Source organism: Myxocyprinus asiaticus, chromosome 50, assembly GCF_019703515.2.
Source record: "Myxocyprinus asiaticus isolate MX2 ecotype Aquarium Trade chromosome 50, UBuf_Myxa_2, whole genome shotgun sequence".
In the NCBI taxonomy this organism is placed as follows: Eukaryota; Metazoa; Chordata; class Actinopteri; order Cypriniformes; family Catostomidae; genus Myxocyprinus; species Myxocyprinus asiaticus.
Genome location: NC_059393.1, coordinates 9373035 through 9394449, shown reverse-complemented (window position 1 = coordinate 9394449; position 21415 = coordinate 9373035). Strand labels below are relative to the sequence as shown.

Genomic DNA, 21415 nt, shown 5'->3' with positions numbered 1-21415 from the left:
AAAGAAAAGCTCACAGTGAAAAACAGTAAACTGCAACACAAGAACTGGTTTTATTTACAGTATGTTAAAACAGCATTTAATGTATGACTGAATCAACCCCAACTACACTGAATTTCTCCAAGAAAAGTAACTTATAAGGGTTAGATCAGGTAGAAATATTTCAAAGTTATTTTAAAGCAAATATTAGATATTATAATGACAATATAATTGTTCTAAAGTACAATAAATAGAAAAAAAAATCCTTTGTGATTTCAATATTCATGCATCAGAGTGTAAATTCTTTGTATGGCGTTGCACATATGCTAACAAACAAGAAAATCATGTAAAGTAAATAAGATAAACAGTTGAGTCAAGACACCTACAGTCAGATAGTCAGATATTTTACACATCTGTATGCGTAAAGGAAAACAGCAGAATAAGTTGAGCTTACCATCAAACAGCAGTGTGTCTGTGGAATGAGTGACAACTGTCCTTTGCTTGTGTCTTATACCCACGGCTCTACTGGTCACACTGACATCTAAAGTGTTATGAACTTATTTCAACTTGTTCCAACTCAACCGCAAAAGTGTTTACTTTTGCCAGAACTGCTTTGTTTGCAGTTTTCAATGTGCCATATGTTTCCTTGCCCAATTTTAGAATCTATCCATCCATCCATCCATCCATAAATAAAAACAGCATAGATAAAAACTAGTTTTACTCTTTCTAGTGAGAAAATAAGTGGTGGTATTGCTTACTTAAAGTATGATCAATAATAATATTGATGCTTGCCTTAGCAACACAACTAATAATTAGCTGTTGCTAAGTCCAGTTAAGAACGTTCTTCACACTGATACATCTATCTAATCAGGCTTTTGTTGGTAACACTGTACAATGAGGTTGTATTCGTGTAGTAAATGCATGTATCGTGAACTAACAATGAGCATCATACTTTTACAACATTTATTAGTCTTGATTATAAATCATTTTTATTTATAAAAATGAAATTGTAAAATCCTAATGCATTAACTAATGTCAAAGTCCCTTTTTAAGGCAAGTCAGTCAACTCTGCAGCCATCTTTGGAATGGCCAGCTATTTTCTACGGATACAAGGGGCATAAAAGTACAGCTCATATCTACTTGAATGGGGAAAGACAGTAATCTCCAAAACGGTTGGTCAAGATTACGATCAAAGAACATATTTCAAAGCAGCAGTAAAATCTGACAACAATGGTACATAAATTGTGCTTCTTTTGCTCAGATCACACTAAAAAACAAAAATGTTCAGGCTGGTTCAGCTAATGCGCATGCACGTTCTCGGGTTGATTGACAGGCGATGTCTGCATCTAAAAGGTGATGGCTCTTTTACCTGTAAGTCTGGACTATGCTTCAGTTTCTCCCATTTATTTTAATACAAGTGATCCGTCTCAGACTAAACATTCTTTGCTAATGTAAACACATACTGTACAACTTAAAAAATATATATTAGTATGTTAAAATTGATATTAACCAAGATTAATAAGTGTTGAAAAAGTTTTGTTCAATGTTAGTTCATGCAGTAAATTAATGCACCGTTTTTTTTAACACATTAATACAGCAATCATGTTGTTCCATAAGTGTTTGTGTAATATGAATTACATGTGATTTAAAATCATGCAGAGAGATGTCAGCATCAAAATAACGTATATATTTGTAAAATGCATATAATTTGTGCAAATATTGTTTGTGTCGCTCAAGTTATTTTGAGCCACACATCAAGCCACCCAAGATTGTCAAATTTTATTTATGAAAATACTTTTTCTTTTTGCTTAAAATCTGCACAAAAAAAGAAACTGAAAGAAGGAAGTTGGTCAAACAAATGCCCTCAGAGGGCACATCAATAACCAAACAAAAAATGAATGAAAGAATATCATATAGTTTGATCATTAACCTTGAAGGGATCACACTGCAAAAAATTATTTTACTTTTGCCTTGTTTTCTAGTAAAGATATCAAAATATTATTTAAGCAAGATACATTTACTTGAGAAGCAATGTGGAGAAGATAATACAATTTAATGAGGTTTACGCTTATAAAAAGAAAAAACTATTTGCCAATGGGGTATAAGAAATATAAACTATTTTTTATAATCCATTTGGCATTTTTTTTCTTTTCTTTTTAAGCATAAACCTCAATATATTTTGTTTGATTTCTCTGGGGAGAAAAAGACTTAATAACTGTTTGCCATTTTGCTTCTGAAGTCAATTTAACTTGTTTTAGCGATGTTTAGATATTTTTACAGGAATACTAGACAACTATCTACACCACCATACAAGTTAAAGGACTATAAAGTACTGCTCATACGTAAAATCATTATTTATTAGCACTAAAATTGATCAAATATGCTCCACATTAGCTTCCACTGTGAAATACTGATTACGTTAATAAACAAAAATGTTTTCAATTTGAAAACAACATAAAACAATGAACACTGTATAATAATTCTGAAATTACATGAGCATAAAAAGAGGTCACAGACAAACACACTCATCATGTTAATACTCGGTGTTGTAGACAGAGAGATCTTTGGCATGTGTGACCAGCAGCTCCCATGGAAACTGATTCACGGGTCTTTTGACCTTTGACCCTGTCGTTTTGCTCTCTTGCACCATGAGAGCGATGTCTTCATTGTCTAATATCCGTATCAGATCGCCCTCAGGATCTCGATAGTTCAAAGCAATATCATCCACTTGAAACACATCTCTGAGAGAGAGAGAGAGAGAGAGAGAGAGAGAGAGAGAGAGGGAGGAGGAACAAATTACTTTGCAGTTTAGAGGTCACTCTAAGCGCAAATATAATTTGTATAACAGTATTTGAGGCCTCCATGTTGTGTCAGCAGTCTTGTGACCTGTCTACAAATTGTTTGACACTGTGCGAGCCGCATGCAAATAAAATGTGCAACTGAATATTATGCAAATGAGGCTAATTATAGAACAGTAATTAGACATTAATAATGAAATTAGACATTTCATTAATCAGTTTCCAAAACCTATTGAGCTACAATAATGTCTACTGCCGAGGCAGCTACCCTAACTCAGGTTCTGAAAGTAAAAATCCCATTCATTTTTTCCATATGATTTTTTATGATAACTTAGAGGTCAACCGATAGTGGTTTCGCCGATACCAATAATGAAGATTAATTGGCAGATAGTTTTTTAAATCCCTCGCTTCAATTTAGAACACTTGATTATGCAATCAAAATGACAAAATATGCATTAAGTGAGAATATTAGTGATTGTTTTTATTTCACCTCTAGAGGCCACTGTTATACTGTAGAATCAAGTTGTATTTACTGTAGACTCCTCCAATGCTGGCCACAGAGGAACACGGATGGAGAAAAAACTATATGCAACTATCGGCACAGATTTTTGCCAATAACTGATAGTTCCAAAAAGCAACTATTGGCACAGATGAATCGTTAAAACCAATATATTGGTCTAACTCTATTTTAAACCTTTAAAGACAGACCATGAGCTCTGGGGTTGTGAATCGATGGTACTGTACTTCCTAAGGCAGCATCCTTTACCCAAATGAAACCTGAAATATGATTGATTTGAAATACTCTACATAGAAGAAACTCCGTGATCCACAGAAACAGCACTCCTCACTTTAAGCGCACCGAAGACCCGACTCAATTGATATGTGAATTGATGTGAACTGGTGACTATGATGTTAGCATGTTGCTAAGCTAATGGAGTAATACTGTCTCTTACAAAAAATACAGAGTTCTGGCAAACGTTCTGCAAACTTGCCACAAATTCACAACTCTTTATTTTCACATGCAAATGAGCTTGCTATTTGCCACATGTGTTTGCCAGAGGTTTACAGCTCTTCACCAGTTGTGGTGAACCTGCAGCAAACCTTTGGTGACGATAAAGAGTTTGCTGCAAAACTCATTTGCATGTAAAAATAATGAGTGGCAGATTTGCGGCCAGTTGCAGCAAGTTTGAGGAAATTCTAGATTTTTTGAAAGGGCTAATAAGCATAAAAGTGCACAGCAAACACAAATATTGGGTAAATTAATTAATTAATAATGAAATCAATCATATTTGAAATTTAAGCATTAAGACTGATGATTTGATAGCAGGATGCAGTTAGCGAAGCTCCAGCTGTACGGGCAACTTGAAGCTGTACAGGCAACAAACTGTCTGCTAATCAAAGACAGCTGGACGAAGCAGAGTACAGGTTTCTCGAGATACGTTTTTAAAGTTTAAAACTACATTTAACTTGACACAGCTAGAGACACCAAAAAGCAGTGAAACTGTATGTAACTACAGTGAGATGCACAAAAGTGTTCATGTGTTGCATGTGTACAGAAGGAACGTAAGAACACGTCCAGATTAGCAAACTCAGTTGTAAAATGGATCACAGTCTATTGTAGGTCACTGATAGGCTTATGTTTAACCTCCTGAGACCTGAGCGTGACTGCTGTGTGCATTTTGTTTAGATTTGTAACTAGATGCCCCTCATAAATATTGAAAAAAAAAAATAAAAAAAAATTACCAAATTGTTATCCTAAAAATGGAATACAAGATCAGGTAAGACTTTTTTGATAATTTTGAATAAGTCTGCCTGATAATAGTCAGTGATGAGACATATTGTATGAGAACTGCTGTAAAAGAACTGTGTTATCAATTTAGTAAATGTCAGACATAGCTAAATTTAAGTTCCTAAATTTAAGATTAATTTAAGTTAATTGATTACTTTAAGTTTGATTTGGCTAAGTTAAGTTGATCTGGTTGGTTGAGTTGATCTGATCAGTAAAACTCCAAAATATTTTAACTTAACTTGATTATAGCAATACAGTTGGTTTTAATGTATGTAGTATTCACTGTTTAGAAAAGAGGAAAGGAGAAAGAAAGAATAAAGGAATACAAAATATATATATGTATATATATATATATATATATATATATATATATATATATATATATATATTTATTTTTTATTTTTTTTAAGTATTCATAAAAGGTACAAAATGTATGATAAAGTTTAAAGGAGTGTGTAGAATCCCTGTTTCGTTAAGTTATCCAAGCAGGAAAGAGAGTTGTAAGGGAGGGAGAAGCCTCCTGAGAGTCTGTCCATCCATCCACCCCAACACACACACACACACACACACACACACACTCCACCCACTCTAAGACTTTCTATACCTAGCAGTTCTGTCTCGTTGCAATGTAAAAACCAGATGTCCAGAGTGAGAGAGCTAATCAATACACACTCTCTCTCTCTTGCTCCCTGTCCTTATACATATGCATACACACATACACACACGGTAGGGAGAGAAAGGGGGTTCCAGATCACTGCAGAAGAGAGGACACACACACACATGCACACACTGACTAGACACACATTCCATTCTAATACCCACACACACATAGCCCCCTGCCGTTTGGCTTTCATACTCATATCAGTTACACACATTTTTTTTCCCTTCCCTCTCTTACACATATACAGAGGATTTAAATTAAGATAGGTTTAGACATTTAGATTACAAATACACACATACATACATATACAGTACACATCCCAGTTGTACAATGGCTGAAAGTCAGATGATCACAAAATGGTTTCTTTAAAAGAATGAGAAGACTCAAGCTGAGCTGTTGAAGAAAGGCCTGAAAATTGAACCATCCATTGATGAACAGATCACTTGGTTTGAAAGACAAAATGACTCCATCAAGCTACAAGCATATCCTATACTCACAGCTCATTGGATTTTGAAACAAGGAGGAATTTGTTGTTGTGTTGATGATTATCCAGTTCCACATGCTGAAGCAACGAATCCTCAAATGGAAGCATATCACAAGTTGAATAAAATCATGTTAAATAAATGTCCAGAAGAAGAAAAGACAAACAGCAATGACTCATTTGATCCAGTCACTACAAACATGATAGAAGAAGCTGAACGAAAATATCTGCAAACACCTGTCGACTCAGCGACAACTTTAATGTTACCATCTTATGAACTGATATACTAACAACTGCCAAAGCTGAGAAAAAATAGTTCCACTATGCCTATTACAGAGCCATATGTATTAGGTCTGCACAAGCAGCTCCAATAATCACAAAATCCAAATCTGTCCAGTCAAAAATGCTGAGATGTACACCATCTTGTACTCATGATAACACTGATGAAATAGTCACAATACACAAAGTTGGTCCTTATTCTTCTTCATCTACAACCAGATGGGGAGAATTTCAATCTGAGATGACGATGACTGAAGAGTGACCATTTACACCAGGAGAACGTCAAGCCATTCTCACAGCATTGCCACCGCTGAAGAGACAAGGTACAAACACAGAGTTCTGGTGAGAGCTAGATTCCTTGATTGAAGCACATCAAATGACTTTGAGAGACATTCACACCATTGTGGAAGCTAAAACCCCAAGAGATTGATGGGAACGATTACCATCTTCCATAACGACAGCCCAATTGATGGACTTATGGACAGACAGCCAGGGATGACTACGGGGTCTCTGGCAGACATTGGATGAGTTTTGAAAAGAAATCCAAGGAGCTATGGGCAATGGAAAGATTTATTTCACAACAGTGACACTGATTAAGCAAAAAGATGGTGAATCTGCAGATGAATATGCGCTTTGTAAATGGAATGCCTATGAAAAGTGGGCTCTTGGCGCTAAAAAGGTTCCTGACAGAAATGATATACAGTTCACTGACATGCTTGTGGATGGATTTGGCCCAAAATACCAACAAGCTTTATCACTGGGGGTCAATCCATGAGACACATATGACCAAATCCTGCAATGGGCAAGTCGCCTAGAGATGGCTACGAGATCAGATAAGGAAGAAGGAAACAAGCCAAACCAGAAAGGTGTGGCGGCAGTTCAATCCAACGTGAACATGGATAGAAGGCCGAAGATTTGCGGCAACTGTGGAAAGCGTGGTCACTTCAGAAGGGAGTGCTGGGCTAAAGGAGGAGGAGCAGAAGGCTAACAGTTTGCTGTCAAGAATGATGATGAAAACTCTCAAGGGAGGATGTGGACTAAGGCACAAGTTCATCAGCTCATTGAGGAGATCATATGTCTACCCAAAAGCAAAGAAAGTTCAAATCTGCGAGATTTGGTGGTGGTGACAAATGATGAGAGACACTGATAATTACTGCTATGGACACATCAGCAAATCATTTCCACAGGACCAGTGGAGGGTAACAGTACATTCTGCCATTATGGACAAGATTTACCAGATGATGGGCAGATTATGATATTTCATAAAATTTTCTATTTCTCTTGCAAAAACATGAAGATGAAGTCTTATGGACACTTTCCTGGGTAGTGCCAAATTCACAAGGAAGCTTTATTGGCATGGACATATTTTCCATTGTTGAACATGATCATTTTCACAAAAACACACACTACTGACACTCCATACATTCCTGAAGTAGGCAGTTTTGTATGGTCAAATGCATTGACAAGGCTTAGAACCAAGGTGGGAGGGACTATATGAGAACTCTTGACAACAGACAAGAGTGTTTGCCTTAAGGGGAAGAGTGTAGAGAAAGATAGGTGGTAACACTGGTTAAATGTTAAACCCTGTTTAGTGAATGAATCTAGTGATGATGATGGCTGATGGCCTGAGAATGAAAACTGTTCTTCCATTACTTTTAAAGATGTTTAACCATGTTCCTCTGCTTTCATTTCAGGAGTTATTTCCATTGACATTGATTAGAAGTTATTCTAGAAACGCTACAACAATGGTTTGTTTGATTTTAGTATTATTTGGCATTTTCCAAACAAGCCTCTTTTGACTCCTTGAGTTTAAGAAATTACTCGAAATGGGGGTCACGTGACGCCATGCGAGAAGCAGACATGTGAGCGACTAGCTTTGCGCACTTTGCCAGTTTTTAATTATTTTCATGTTTAATCCGGTGAGATTCGATACACCTAGTTACATATTCGCTCTTTGAGGTAAACATGGCAAAGAAGTCAAAATCCTCAGACTCTGGAAACATTAAAAGACACTTACGTGCTCTAGCTGAAACCTCTGATGGGCCTGCGAGCCGGGGACTCGAGTTGGAAAGCACGACAGGAGATGAAATCCAGCGTCAACTGTCCAACATCTCGGTGATGCTGATGAAGGCTGTTGCTGATTTGGAGGATCTCGCTGTAATACGTCGATCGATTACAGTGATGGAAACAAAATTCTTTGAGTTGGTCACAAGATTGACAGAAGTTGAGAATATAATTGATTATCTGGAATCATCAGAAAGGGAATTATCTGCTAATCCACCCATGTCCAAAAAAGACTTGGAAAACATTTTGGAAAAATTGGAAGATCTTGAAAATAGAAATCAAAGGAACAATATACAAACTGTTGGAATTCCTGAGCATGAAGAGGGCAGAGATGTGGTGAAATTCCTGGACGAGCTCTTCCCGAGTCTGCTCGACATAACAGGCCATAAACTGGAAATGGAGCGAGCTCACAGAGTCCCGGCTCGCAGATCTGCTGAGGGAGAGAGGCCCCGATCAATCCTGGCCAAATTTCTGAGATCATCCGATAAAGATCTCGTGTTGTGCCAGGCGAGGAGCAAAGGAAAGCTTTCTTGGAAGAATCACAATATTTTCTTGTTCCCGGACTTTGCGAATTCGACAAGAGAGAAACGCAAGGAATGAAAGAAACTCTTACATCAATGGAAGATCGCTTTTGCACTGATGTTTCCAGCCAAACTGAGAACAGACACCAAAGACGGCTGCGAAGTATTTTTATGCCCCAAAAAAGCACTGTCCTTTATAGAAACTATGGGTGAGTAAACCATTGCATGTTACTTATGTGAGTGGACTGACTCGCTGTACATAACTCGACTGTTTAAGGAAGCTGGGTGCCATTTTTGCTTCTTTCTGTGTTGGCTCTGCCTAGCGGCTGGAGTTTGTTTTGTGGCATGACACTTCCTTCAGCAAACTTTTGCATGGACAGATTATCGCTTTTACACTGAAGTTCCCAGCCAGATTGAGAATGGACACTATAGATGACCGCAAAATATCCACATGCCCACACAAAGGATGTCTTTTATAAAGCTGACGGACTGAGTAAATCATGATGTATTTTTTTTTATGCGCCCTCCGAGCGAATTTGACTCTTGATCATCTGAGGAACCGGGATGTCTACTTTGTTTCTTTTTGGGCTAGTTCCGCCTAGTGGCTGGAGCTTGTTTTGTGGAATAACACTCCTTCAGATCAGCTGTGGATGAATCTGATCATTCTTTGTGCTAATGCCTCCTGTTGGCTGGAGTTTGTTTTGTGGAGTATTTTTAAAGGACATTAGAATGATTACGTCATCGTCTGCACTCACAACAGCTGGCTCACTGAACAATGAGTGGGATATCTTTCTCCACGTGGAATGTGAATGGGTTGGGGCACCCCATAAAAAGAAGGAAAGTTATTTATTTTCTTAAACGTAAGAAATATGATACAGTGTTTCTTAAGAAATGCATCTTTCCCCACAGGAAACTGAAAATTTGGGAAGATATGGGGTGGACATATTTGCTTTAGTGCTGGCTCAAGTAAGAGTAGGGGGGTCATTATATTGATAAATAAACATCTACAATTCAAATGCCTCAAACAGATTAAAGATAAAATAGGAAGAGTCATTATTGTTTTAGCAGAAATTCAAGAGCAAAGGTTGATTTTGGCTAATATTTACACACCTAACATTGATGATCAAGGCATTTTTATAGATCTTGAAGGGATGTTGCAAGCCGCTGGCACCCCTCAGGATATAATATTGGGAGGAGACTTTAATCTATTGATGGACTCAGTCCTTGATCATAGTGAAGCAAAAGTGTGTAAGCCCACTAGAGCAATGGTAACACTTCACAGGATGTGTAAAAATCTTGGTCTTGCAGATATCTGGTGACTTTTGAACCCATCTGGTAGAGACTATATATATTTTCATTAATCCATAAGATGTATTGTAGAATAGATTTTTTTATATCTAAGTCCCTCATTTCATCTGTTGTGGATTGCTCAATTGGAAACATCTTAGTCTCAGATCACACCCTGGTGAGATGTTGCCACATACGGAGAAAAAGAAATCATACAGCTGGCACTTTAATGTATCCCTTTTTCAAAATCCTTATTTCCAACAAATGTTAAAGACTGAAATTAATGTCTATATGGAGACCAACTGGTCCTCAGTATCCTCTGTGGGCGTGGCTTGGGAGGCACTTAAGGCAGTTCTTAGGGGTCGGATCATAGTATGCCTTATTCACCAAAAAACCCAAAGCACGAGAACTAGTGGAGCTGGAAGGGAATATTAAAAGTGTCGAGGCAGAGCTGAAGCGCCGAATGTCGTCTAATGGCCTCAGAGAATTGACCTGTTTGAAATACAGATATAATACTATTTTGTCACGGAAAGTGGAGTTTTGGTTACTTAAGGCAAGACAGTCATATTTTGAGTCAGGGGACAAAGCAGGGAAGCTTCTGGCTAGATATATAAAGCAGAGAGAGTCTTTTTCTACCATTCCCTCAGTGAAATCTGCTGGTGGTAAAATATTTACCTCGGCCATTGATATTAATAATGCTTTTAAAGAATTCTATCCTGATCTCTATAGTTCCACGTCTTCATCTACTGATGAAGATATTAGAAACTTTGTGAAATCATTAGAACTCCCTAAATTGACAACTGAGCAAAAAAACTCTCTTGATTCTGAGATAACCTTGGAGGAACTTGACGAGGTAATTAAGGCCTTACCTACAGGTAAGGCTCCAGGGCCGGATGGCTTTGCTGCTGAATTTTTTAGATCTTATGCTACAGAATTGGCTCCATTTTTGTTAGAAGTTTATTCAGAATCATTAAAGAATAGAATAGAAAGCTTCCGCCAACCATGACGCAAGCCCGGATCAGTCTGATTCTTAAAAAAGACAAAGATCCAAGTGAGTGTAAGAGTTACCGTCCAATTTCCCTGATCCAGCTAAATGTAAAAATTTTGGCTAAAATTTTGGCTAACCGATTATGTAAAGTTATGACATCTCTTATACATACAGATAAGGTGGGGTTTATTCGGGTCATTGCTCTTCTGATAACATTATACGTTTCATCAATGTCATGTGGTCAGTGGTGAATGATCAGACTCCGGTCGTGGCGAATGATCAGACTCCGGTCGCTGCCATCTCACTTGACGCTGAAAAGGCATTTGATATGGTAGAATGGGATGATCTTTTAAGATTTTGGAAATGTATGGGTTCGGGAGTACGTTTATTGGTTGGATCAAGTTACTTTATAGACACCCGGTAGTGGCGGTATGAACAAATTGATTAATTTCAGATTATTTTACTCTGAATAGGGGCACCCGGCAAGGCTGCCCTCTTTCCCCATTATTGTTCTGTCTTGCCCTGGAACCATTAGCTGCCGCAATAAGAAAGGAGGATCATTTTCCAGGGGTGATGGTGGGAGGTGTGACGCATAAAGCTTCTGCTTTATGCAGATGATATTTTGTTATTCGTCTCTGACCCCACTAGATTTATGCCTTGCCTCCACAGAATTATTAATTCCTTTTCTAAGGATACAAAGTCAACTGGTCTAAATCCGAAGCTTTGGCTCTGACAGCGTACTGTCCAGTAACAGCCTTCCAGCAAGGCGCCTTCCAGTGGCCCAGACAGGGCATTAAGTATTTGGGTATTTTATTCCCAACAAAGTTGTCTGATTTAGTTAGAGTTAATTTTGACCCTTTAATAAAAAGGATTTCGAGCGATGTAGACAGGTGGGCTTCATTACATTTATAGATGATTGGGAAGGTTAATGTTATTAAAATGAAATGTATTCCAAAATTTAACTACCTGCTACAGTCTCTCCCAGTAGATGTCCCCCTCTCTTATTTCAAGCAATTTGAGAGCATAGCAAATTCTTTTATTTGGAGTGGCAAACGCCCCAGATTACATTTTAGTAAGCTACATAGGCCGATTGACCAAGGTGGGCTAGGCCTACCCACGATTTTGTTTCATTATTATGCATTCAGTCTCAGACATTTGACTCATTGGTCGCTTCCATTTGAAAGAGCCCCTCCCTGGTTCTGCACTGAACAAGAAGTTCTTGCCCCTATTTTGCCATTGCAAAGCCTTTCTGCCAATCTAACCAGAGAAGTTAAATCACACCCTGTTATTTCACATTTGCACTCAGTATGGACAAAAGTGTCCAGAGTGTTTAATTCAGATATTTATTTAAATGTTGCCTCGAGCCTATGGCTAAACCCCAAACTATGCATTAATAAGTTCCCTTTTTGTTGGTCGGAGTGGATTGCGAGGGGGGTTAATACACTCAGTGATCTTTATGAGAGTGGTGTGATGAGATCCATTGAAAATTTGGTTCAATATTTTGGAATCCCCAGATCTCCGTTTTTTAGGTATCTTCAGCTACGCCACTTGCTCTGTACTATTTTTGGGAATAGGATACACCCCCCTAAAGCAGTAGATACTCTAGGAGAGGTGACTTCTGCTTTTGGAAAAGGTCATGAGGCATCAGTGTATCACTCCCTGCTAATTCAGAGTCTGGGAGACAGAGTCTCAACCACTCTCAAGAGATTATGGGAGAAAGATTTAAACTTAGAATTGGAGGAGGGAGAATGGGCTAGGATTTTAAAAAACATAAAAACTGCATCTAGAGATGCAAGGGTGCACCTTACACAATTCAAGATTTTATATCGGTGCTACTGGACCCCCTCTAAATTGTATAGGCTTGGTCTTAAAGACACACCCACCTGCTGGCAATGCCAATCAGCGGACGGAGATATAACCCATGTCTTTTGGGGGTGTGTTGAAATTCAAAAGTTTTGGTTAAAGGTGCAGAGTCTGGTGTGCGATGTGTTAGACATTCAGGTATCATTCTGCCCCAGACTCTGTATCTTGGGTGATGGGGCGGTCATTGACATTGAAAGTAGACACATAAAGAGTTGGGTCTTAACTAGTGTCATGATCGCCAGGCAGATCATTCTGAGGGGCTGGAGGTTGGCTGGAGCGCCCTCTTTTCAAGAGTGGTGCTCGTAGATGGGAAGGGTGGCGGGCTTTGAGGAAGTAACATTCAGAGGAACAGGGAGGATAAAGTGTTCATGGAGAAATGGGGCGGGTATTTGTCATTTGTGGATATGTGATTATTGTTGTTGTGTTTATCTGTTTATTTATTTATTTATTTATTTATTTATTGTCATGTGTGTCTATGTCATTTGGGACCACTGTTATGTTGTTGGGATTAGGATGGGATTGGAAGGGGTAATAGTTGGGGTTAAGTTTGATTCTATGTATATATGTTTTGTCTTATAAGTTACATATATGTGAATCAATAAAAATTGTTAATTGAAGAAAAAAGAAATTACTCAAAATGTAACATTAAGATCTGGCCAACATTTTACTTTGCCATTTATTTCCAATTGGGGATTATGGGACTGGGTGCCAAGTAACAATAAAGTGTACCAAATAATGGAAAGGGTACCATCTCAGTGGGGAAAATATCAAATTATATTATGCAGGTGTATAGCATGTATCAGAAGCATGGTGGTGCATATTACATGATGGAATGAGTAAGAGTTTGATATATGTAGGAAATAATGTCCCACATGTGCAGCTGTTAGTGTTGACTAGAATAGTGAAAGGGTGAAATACACTGCATACAAAACACAACCTCACAAACAATCAACACCCATCTACTGATTTACAACCCCAAGGGATAGGACATTTTATGACATCAACGTTTATGTTAGTTTGTTATTTTGGCCAGGAACTGGGAAGGTGGGGGGGGATGCTCATGGCTCATCCAGGCACTGGTGAAGACTTATTAGTTTTTCCTTTTCTTAGACTACTGGGGGTTCCTTAATTTACACATAATCTTAAATGACACATAATATGCTGGGACATATCATGGGGTTGGGTTTTCTTTGTTTTCCTTTTTGTTTTCTTTTCTTCCTTTCCTGTATGTCTATCTCTTTATTTTGGTCAATCGATTTTCTCTCTCCAATCGCTTCATAACAGGTGATGATCTGGGAGGTGATGGGTGGAGCTTGTCGGCTGGAAGCTCCAGTGGAGGGAATTGAAGACTAAAATTTTCATGTTTATCAGTATTATTGATTATCATCAGTATTTGTAATGATTATGTAACAGTATTGATCATTTGCCTTACATTATTCTACTTATGCTTTTACATCATGTGTCTTATATGCATTCTTACAGCCATGTGTAAGTTAAATTTATATAAGTGATTATGTAAGTCTTATATAAGCTATAAACATTATCTCATGGTAAACTTGGAACTTTCCATAGACACATGTGGATCAAATTAAGGGGGGAGAGTGGGGTCTGCTTTAGACAAAGGAAGCCTATGTTGTTTTTTTTCATATGGATGGACTTAAATATGCCCTGTTTGAGTATGCTCTGCATGAGAAAGAGGAAGAGAAAGATGGGAAAGATGATGAAGACCATTGCATAACACCATTATAATTACAATTTCAATTTCTCTCCTATGTCTGATAACTAAACAAACTAATAAATGTACTGTTTCTTGATGAATGTAACTGGTGTGGCTCTGTTACTTCACAATGTGGAAAAAGACATACATTTAAAGTCTTCAGTAAAAACGTAATGAGGTTTCTTACCAGATGTACACTGGTGGCCAAAAGTTTGAAATAATGTACAGATTTTGCTCTTATGGAAAGATATTGATACTTTTAATCACCAAAGTGGCATTCAACTGATCACAATGTATAGTCAGGGCATTAATAATGTGATAAATTACTATTACAATTTGAATTTTGTTTCAGAACTTCTTAAACTACTTCAAAGCGTTTTCATCAAAACATCCTCCATGTGCAGCAATGACAGCTTTGCAGATCCTTGGCATTCTAGCTGTCAGTTTGTCCAGATACTCAGGTGACATTTCACCTCATGCTTCCTGTAGCACTTGCCACAGATGTGGTTGTCTTGCCAGGCACTTCTCACGCACCTTACAGTCTAGCTGATCCCACAAAAGCTAAATGGGGTTAAGATCCATAACACTCTTTTCCAATTATCTGTTGTCCAATGTCTGTGTTTCTTTGCCCTTTTTTTAGTTTTTCTGTTTCAAAAGTGGCTTTTTCTTTGCAATTCTTCCCATAAGGCCTGCACCCCTGAGTCTTCTCTTTACTGTTGTATATGAAACTGGTGTTGAGTGGGTAGAATTCAATGAAGCTGTCAGCTGAGGACATGTGAGGCATCTATTTCTCAAACTAGAGACTCTGATGTACTTATTCTCTTGTTTAGTTGTACACCTGGCCTTCCACGTCTCTTTCTGTCCTTGTTAGAGCCAGTATGTATGAAATCTTCAGTTTTTTGGCAATTTCAAGCATTGTATAGCCTTCATTCCTCAAAACAATGATTGGCTGATGAGTTTCTAGAGAAACCTGTTTCTTTTTTCTCTATTAACATTTTTTATTGATTAAAATAGTTGATAAAGAAAAACAAAACAAAACAAATATACATTGAATCAACATTTAACTACCTCTATTACCCCTCCCCAATCACCAACCCCACCTCACCCCCCCAACGAACATCCCTGTGGTCACTTATAAGTACACACACACACACACAAAAAGTAATAATAATAAAAAAAGAATAAAATAATCATACACATCTAAAACTACACCTCTCTCGACAGCCCCTCCCCGAGAGTCCCCCAAAAACTCAAAATAATGGCCCCATTTCCCATCAAATGATTCCCAGATCCCAAGCCTTCTATATGACACCTCCATAAATCAGCCACCCTCCCCATCTCCACACACCACTCCCGAAATGAGGGTGCTCCAGCCGACTTCCATCCCCTTAAAACAATCTGTCTGCCTGTCATCACACTGGTCAGAACCCAATTTTTTATGTGTTTATCCCCTATTTTGATGACCACCCCATTGCCTAAAATACAGAGTCTGGGGCAAAACGAAACCCGAGTGCCCAACACGTCACACACAAAACTCTGAACCTTCAACCAAAATTCTTGGAACTTAACACACCCCCAAAAACATGGGTTGTGTCTCTATCCTCTGATTGGCATCGCCAGCAGGTGGGTGTGTCCTTAAGACCAAGCCTATACAATCTAGAGGGGGTCTAATAGAGTCTACGTAAAATCTTGAATTGCATAAGGTGCACCCTTGCATCTCTAGATACAGACTTTACGTTTTTTAGAATCCTAGCCCACACTCCCTTCTCCAATACCAAGTTTAAATCTTTATCCCATAATCTCTTGATAGAAGTTAAAGCTCCATCCTCCAGACTCTGAATTAGCAGGGAGTAATACACTGATGCCTCATGACCTTTTCCAAAAGCACTCTGTATCCTGAGAACTTAGCAAAGGAATTAATAATTCTGTGGAGGCAAGGCATAGATCTAGTGGTTTTGGAGACGAATAATAAAATATCGTCTGCATAGAGCAAAAGCTTATGCGCCATATCTCCTGCCACCACCCCTGGAAAATCATCTTCCTTTCTTATCGCAGCTGCTGATGGTTCCAGGGTAAGACAGAACAATAATGGGGAAAGAGGGCAACCCTGCCAGGTGCCCCTATCCAGAGTGAAATAATCTGAAATTAATCCATTTGTTTGTACCGCCGCTACCGGATGTCTATAAAGTAACTTAATCCACCCTATAAAAGTAATCCCAAACCAATATATTTCCAAAATCTTAAAAAGATAATCCCATTCTAGCATACCAAATGCCTTTTCGTCATCAAGTGAGATGGCAGCGACCTCCACTGACCACATGATATTGATGAAATGCCTAATGTTATCAGAAGAGCTATGGCCCTGAATAAACCCCACCTGAACTTTATGTATAAGAGATGTCATAAATTAATCGGTTAGCAAGAATTTTTGACAATATTTTTATTAGTCTAGTTGGATCAGGGAAATCTTACTCTCGCTTGGATCTTTGTCCTTTTTAAGAATCAGACTGATCTGGGCTTGTGTCATGGTTTCCATTCTTTAATGATTCTGTATAAACTTCTAACAAAAGTGGAGCCAATTCTGTAGCATAAGATCTAAAAAATTCAGCGGCAAAGCCGTCTGGCCCTGGAGCCTTGCCTGTAGGCAAGGCCTTAATTACCTGGCCAAGCTCTTCCAAGGTTGTTTAAAGAAAATTATTTTGCTCAGTTGTCAGTTTGGGGAGTTCTAATGGTTCCACAAATGTTCTAATATCTTCATCAGTAGATGAAGACGTGGAACTATAGAGATCAAGACAGAATTCTTTAAAAGCATTATTAATATCAATGGCCGAGGTAAATATTTTACCACCAGCAGATTTCACTGAGGGAATGGTAGAAAAAGACTCTCTCTGCTTTATATATCTAGCCAAAAGCTTCCCTGCTTTGTCCCCCAACACAAAGTATGACTGTCTTGCCCTGAATAGCCAAAACTCCACCTTCTGCGACAAATTTCAACCGGGTCAATTCTCTGAGGCCATCAGATGACATTCGGCACTTCAGCTCTGCCTCGGCACTTTTAATATTCCCTTCCAGTTCCACAAGTTCTTGTGCTTTGGATTTTTTGGTGAATGAGGCATTCTGTATGATCTGACCCCTAAGAACCGCCTTAAGTGCCTCCCAAGCCACGCCCACAGATGATACTGAGGACCAGCTGGTCTCCATATAAACATTGATTTCAGCCTTTAACATTTGTTGGAATTCAGGATTTTGCAAAAGGGATACATTAAAGTGCCAACTATATGATTTATTTTTCTCTGTATGTGGCAACACCTCTAAACTCAACAGGGCATGATCTGAGACTAAGATGTTTCCAATTGAGCAATCCACAACAGATGAAATGAGGGACTTAGATATAATAATAATTAAAAAAAAATCTATTCTAGAATAAATCTTACGGACTGATGAAAAGAATGTATAGTCCCTACCAGATGGGTTCAAAAGTCTCCAAATATCTGTAAGACCAAGATTTTTACAAATCCTGTGAAGCGTCAATATTGCTCTAAGGGGCTTACACACTTTTGCTTCACTATGATCAAGGATTGAGTCCATCAATAGATTAAAGACTCAATATTATATCATGAGGGGTGCCAGCAGTTTACAACATCCCTTCAAGATCTATAAAAAAGCCCTGATCATCAGCGTTAGGTACCTAAATATTAGCCAAAATCAACCTTTGCCCCTGAATTTCTGCTAAAACAATAATGACTCTTCCTAATTTATCTTTAATCTGTTTGAGACATTTTAATTGTAGATGTTTACTGATCAATGTAATGACTCCTCTGCTCTTACTTGGGCCAGCACTAAAGAAAACATGTCCACCCCATATCTTCCTAAATTGTTCCGCTTCCTGTGGGGAAAGATGCATTTCTTGATGAAACACTATATCATATTTCTTATGTTTAAGAAAAGAAATAACCTTCCTTCTTTTTATGGGGTGCCCCAACCCATTCACATTCCACGTGGAGAGAGACAATCCACTCATATTAACATTTGACATTTTGACATTAGAAAAAATAGATTGTGTGTCAAAAATAAAATTATAAAGACCACATTAGTGCAACAATCAAACCCCGAACATCCCCAAAACCAAAAAAAGAAAAACGTGCGCATTAACCTCGCACACGACAGCGCCATCCCTCCAAACTCAAACAGTCCATGTATGCCTATGAGAACCCCCGTGACAGCTTTGCCGTCGGATTGCTCAAGTCCAGTGTTTTTATAAAAAATTTGTGAGACAGAATTACATAACAAGAGAAAATCTATAAAACAAACTCCAGCCAATAGGTGGGATAAACACAAAGAATGTGTTGATTCATCCACATAACTGTCCCGAAGGTGTGTTCCTTCACAAAACAAGCTCCAGCCACTAGTGGAACCAAAAACAAAAAAAACATTCAGTTTCCTCAGGCAGTCAAACGAATGTTCAGTGAGCCGCTGTTACATGAGTGCAACACATGACCTTATCACTCCAATGTCCTGCAAGAAATACTCCACAAAACAAACTCCAAGCAATAGGAGGTATAAGCACAAAGAACATGCAGATTCTTCCACAATGTTGTCCCAAAAGAGTGCTACTACACAAAACAAACTCCAGCGCTAGGCGGAACCAGCACAAAAAGAAACAAAAAAGGCACCCAGTTTCCTTGGACGGTCAAGTGAATATTCAGTGAGTCATGTCCACTCGGCTGCAAAATGAGTATCACACAATGACTTACTCACTCCATTGACTTTATGAAGGACATTGCTTGCTGTGGGCATGTAAATATTTTGCGGCCATCCTTACCATCTATTCTCTATTTGGCCGGGAACATCATTGCAAAAGCGACCTTCCATTGATGTAAGAGTTTCTTGCATTCCTTGAATCAATCATGTTTCTCTCTTGTCAAATTTGCAAAGTCTGGGAAAAAGGAAATGTTGTGGTTCTTCCAAGAAAGCCTTCCTTTACTCCTCGCCTCGCGTAACACGAGATCTTCATCGGATGATCTCAGAAATATGGCCAGAATTGATCAGGGCCTGTCTCCTTCTGTGGATCTCCGAGCCGGAACTCTGTGAGTTCACTTGATTTCCAGCTTATGGCCTATGTCGAGCAGACTCGGAAAGAGCCTGTCCAGAAATTCCACCATATTCTGACCCTCTGCTCACTCAGGAATTCCAACAATTCAGACGTTGTTTCGCCGGTTACGATTCTCAAGGTCTTCCAACTTTTCCAAAACGCGTTCCAAGTCCGCCTTGGTCGCTAGTGGTTTAGCAGCTAATTCCCTCTCCGATGACTTCAGATAGTCGATCCATTTCTCAACATCTGCCATTCTTGTAACCATCTCAGTGAATTTTGTCTCCATGGCAGTGATCAATCGACTATTACAGCAAGATCCTCCAAGTCAGCAATGACCTTCATCAGCATTACTGACATGTTCAACAGCTGACGTTGAATCTCTATCACCTCACTGGACAAATTGAGTCCCGGGCTTTCGGCTTGCTGCTCGGGGGCTTCAGCTTGAGCATGTAAGTGTCTTTTAATGTCTCCAGAGCCCAAGGATTTTGAATTCTTTAACATATTGTCTTCCTAGAACAGTTAAGAATCAGGGTGTATCGAGTCTCACCGGTTTATGACACAAAAAGTATTAAAACTAGCAAAGTGTGCAGAGCTCGCCGTTCACACATCTGAACCTCGCATGGTGCCACGTGACTCCCGAGCTGTTTCTTTTTTGACATTTTTTACCAAATATTGACCTTAAGACATGCCAGTCTATTGCATACTGGCAACTCAAAAACAAACACAAAGACGATGTTAAGCTTAGTTTAACAAACCAAATAGCTTTCAACTGTGTTTGATATAATGGCAAGTGATTTTCTAGTACCAAATTAGCAATTTAGCATAATTACTCAAGGATAAGGTGTTGGAGTGATGGCTGCTGGAATGGGGCCTGTCTAGATTTTATCAAAAATGACTTTTTTTCAAATAGTGATGGTGCTGTTTTTTACATCAGTAATGACCCGACTAAACTCTGTGATCAGTTGAATGCCACTTTGGTGAATTAAAATACCAATTTCCTTCCGAAACAGCAAAATCTGTACATTAAACCAAACTTTTGGCTGCCAGTGTAGTTTTTGTTGGCGTTTCTCCCAAAGACAAACTATGCTAAGATCGGCGCCATATCGTTTTGTCACATGACTCCATGCGTTGAACATCCCAGAGCATTGTGAACTGAAACCAATCGGTTTAAATTAATTTAAATTATGCATAGCATATAGTGAAGACAAAACACAATGCCCACACAGGAGGACGTGTGGTCGCACAAGGTTACTGATATGGAAATAGACCAAACAATATATTGACTTCTAAATCAACTTTTTATATTGTCTAATCAATGCTTTACTCTTCTGCCACAATAAAGTCTTGAATTATCTGAAATATTATATTTATTATGTATTATATTTATAACTATTTTGATTAATATATATTGAATTGTCTTTATTTGGGGGCCTTTTTCAGCCATTATTGATATATGTGATTAATTGTGATTAATTAATCTTCATTTCATATAATTAATTCTATTAAAAATTGTTTAAAGTGATTTTACAATCTCTGAAACCAGACACACACACAACAACAACAAAAAACTGACAGATAGATATGTACTGGACTTTTAAGTTAGTGTGTGTGTTTTCTGATACGCATAATGTACACACACATTTTGGTGGTCAAACAAAAAATCTTGATATTTCAAAAGAGCCTCTTCCACTTTTGGATTTTGTTTGTTTGTTGTTCCCTTCTGTTTCTCCCGCATGCAGGAAACACCGTTGTGAATATAAAAGAGGGACACAAGCACTCCTCACAGTGAAAAGAACAACAGAAATGGAAATACTGATGGTGGGAATGAGAAAATAAATGCAAGTAGGAGCTGATTGAGACAAATTAAAGAGATAGTTCACCCAAAATTTTTTATTGTCA

The 21415-nt window shown here is 38.3% G+C and overlaps 1 protein-coding gene across 3 annotated transcripts in view; it reads right to left on the bottom strand.

Moving 5' to 3' along the window:
• Positions 1-31: 31 nt before the first annotated feature.
• Positions 32-21415, bottom strand: part of ncf4 (neutrophil cytosolic factor 4) — a 47844-nt gene continuing 26460 nt past the window's right edge. Inside the window, exons 10-11 of one of the 3 annotated variants that reach the window (XM_051694895.1) lie at positions 8348-8478; positions 8066-8139 (exon numbers count right to left, since the gene is read on the bottom strand). In XM_051694895.1, coding sequence (XP_051550855.1) covers positions 8081-8139; positions 8348-8478 — 190 coding nt within the window. In that variant the 3' untranslated portion in view covers positions 8066-8080. Of the gene's footprint in view, positions 2718-8065; positions 8140-8234; positions 8479-21415 lie in introns of those variants that run through there. The other 2 variants (XM_051694894.1, XM_051694893.1) reach the window with 2 other exon arrangements.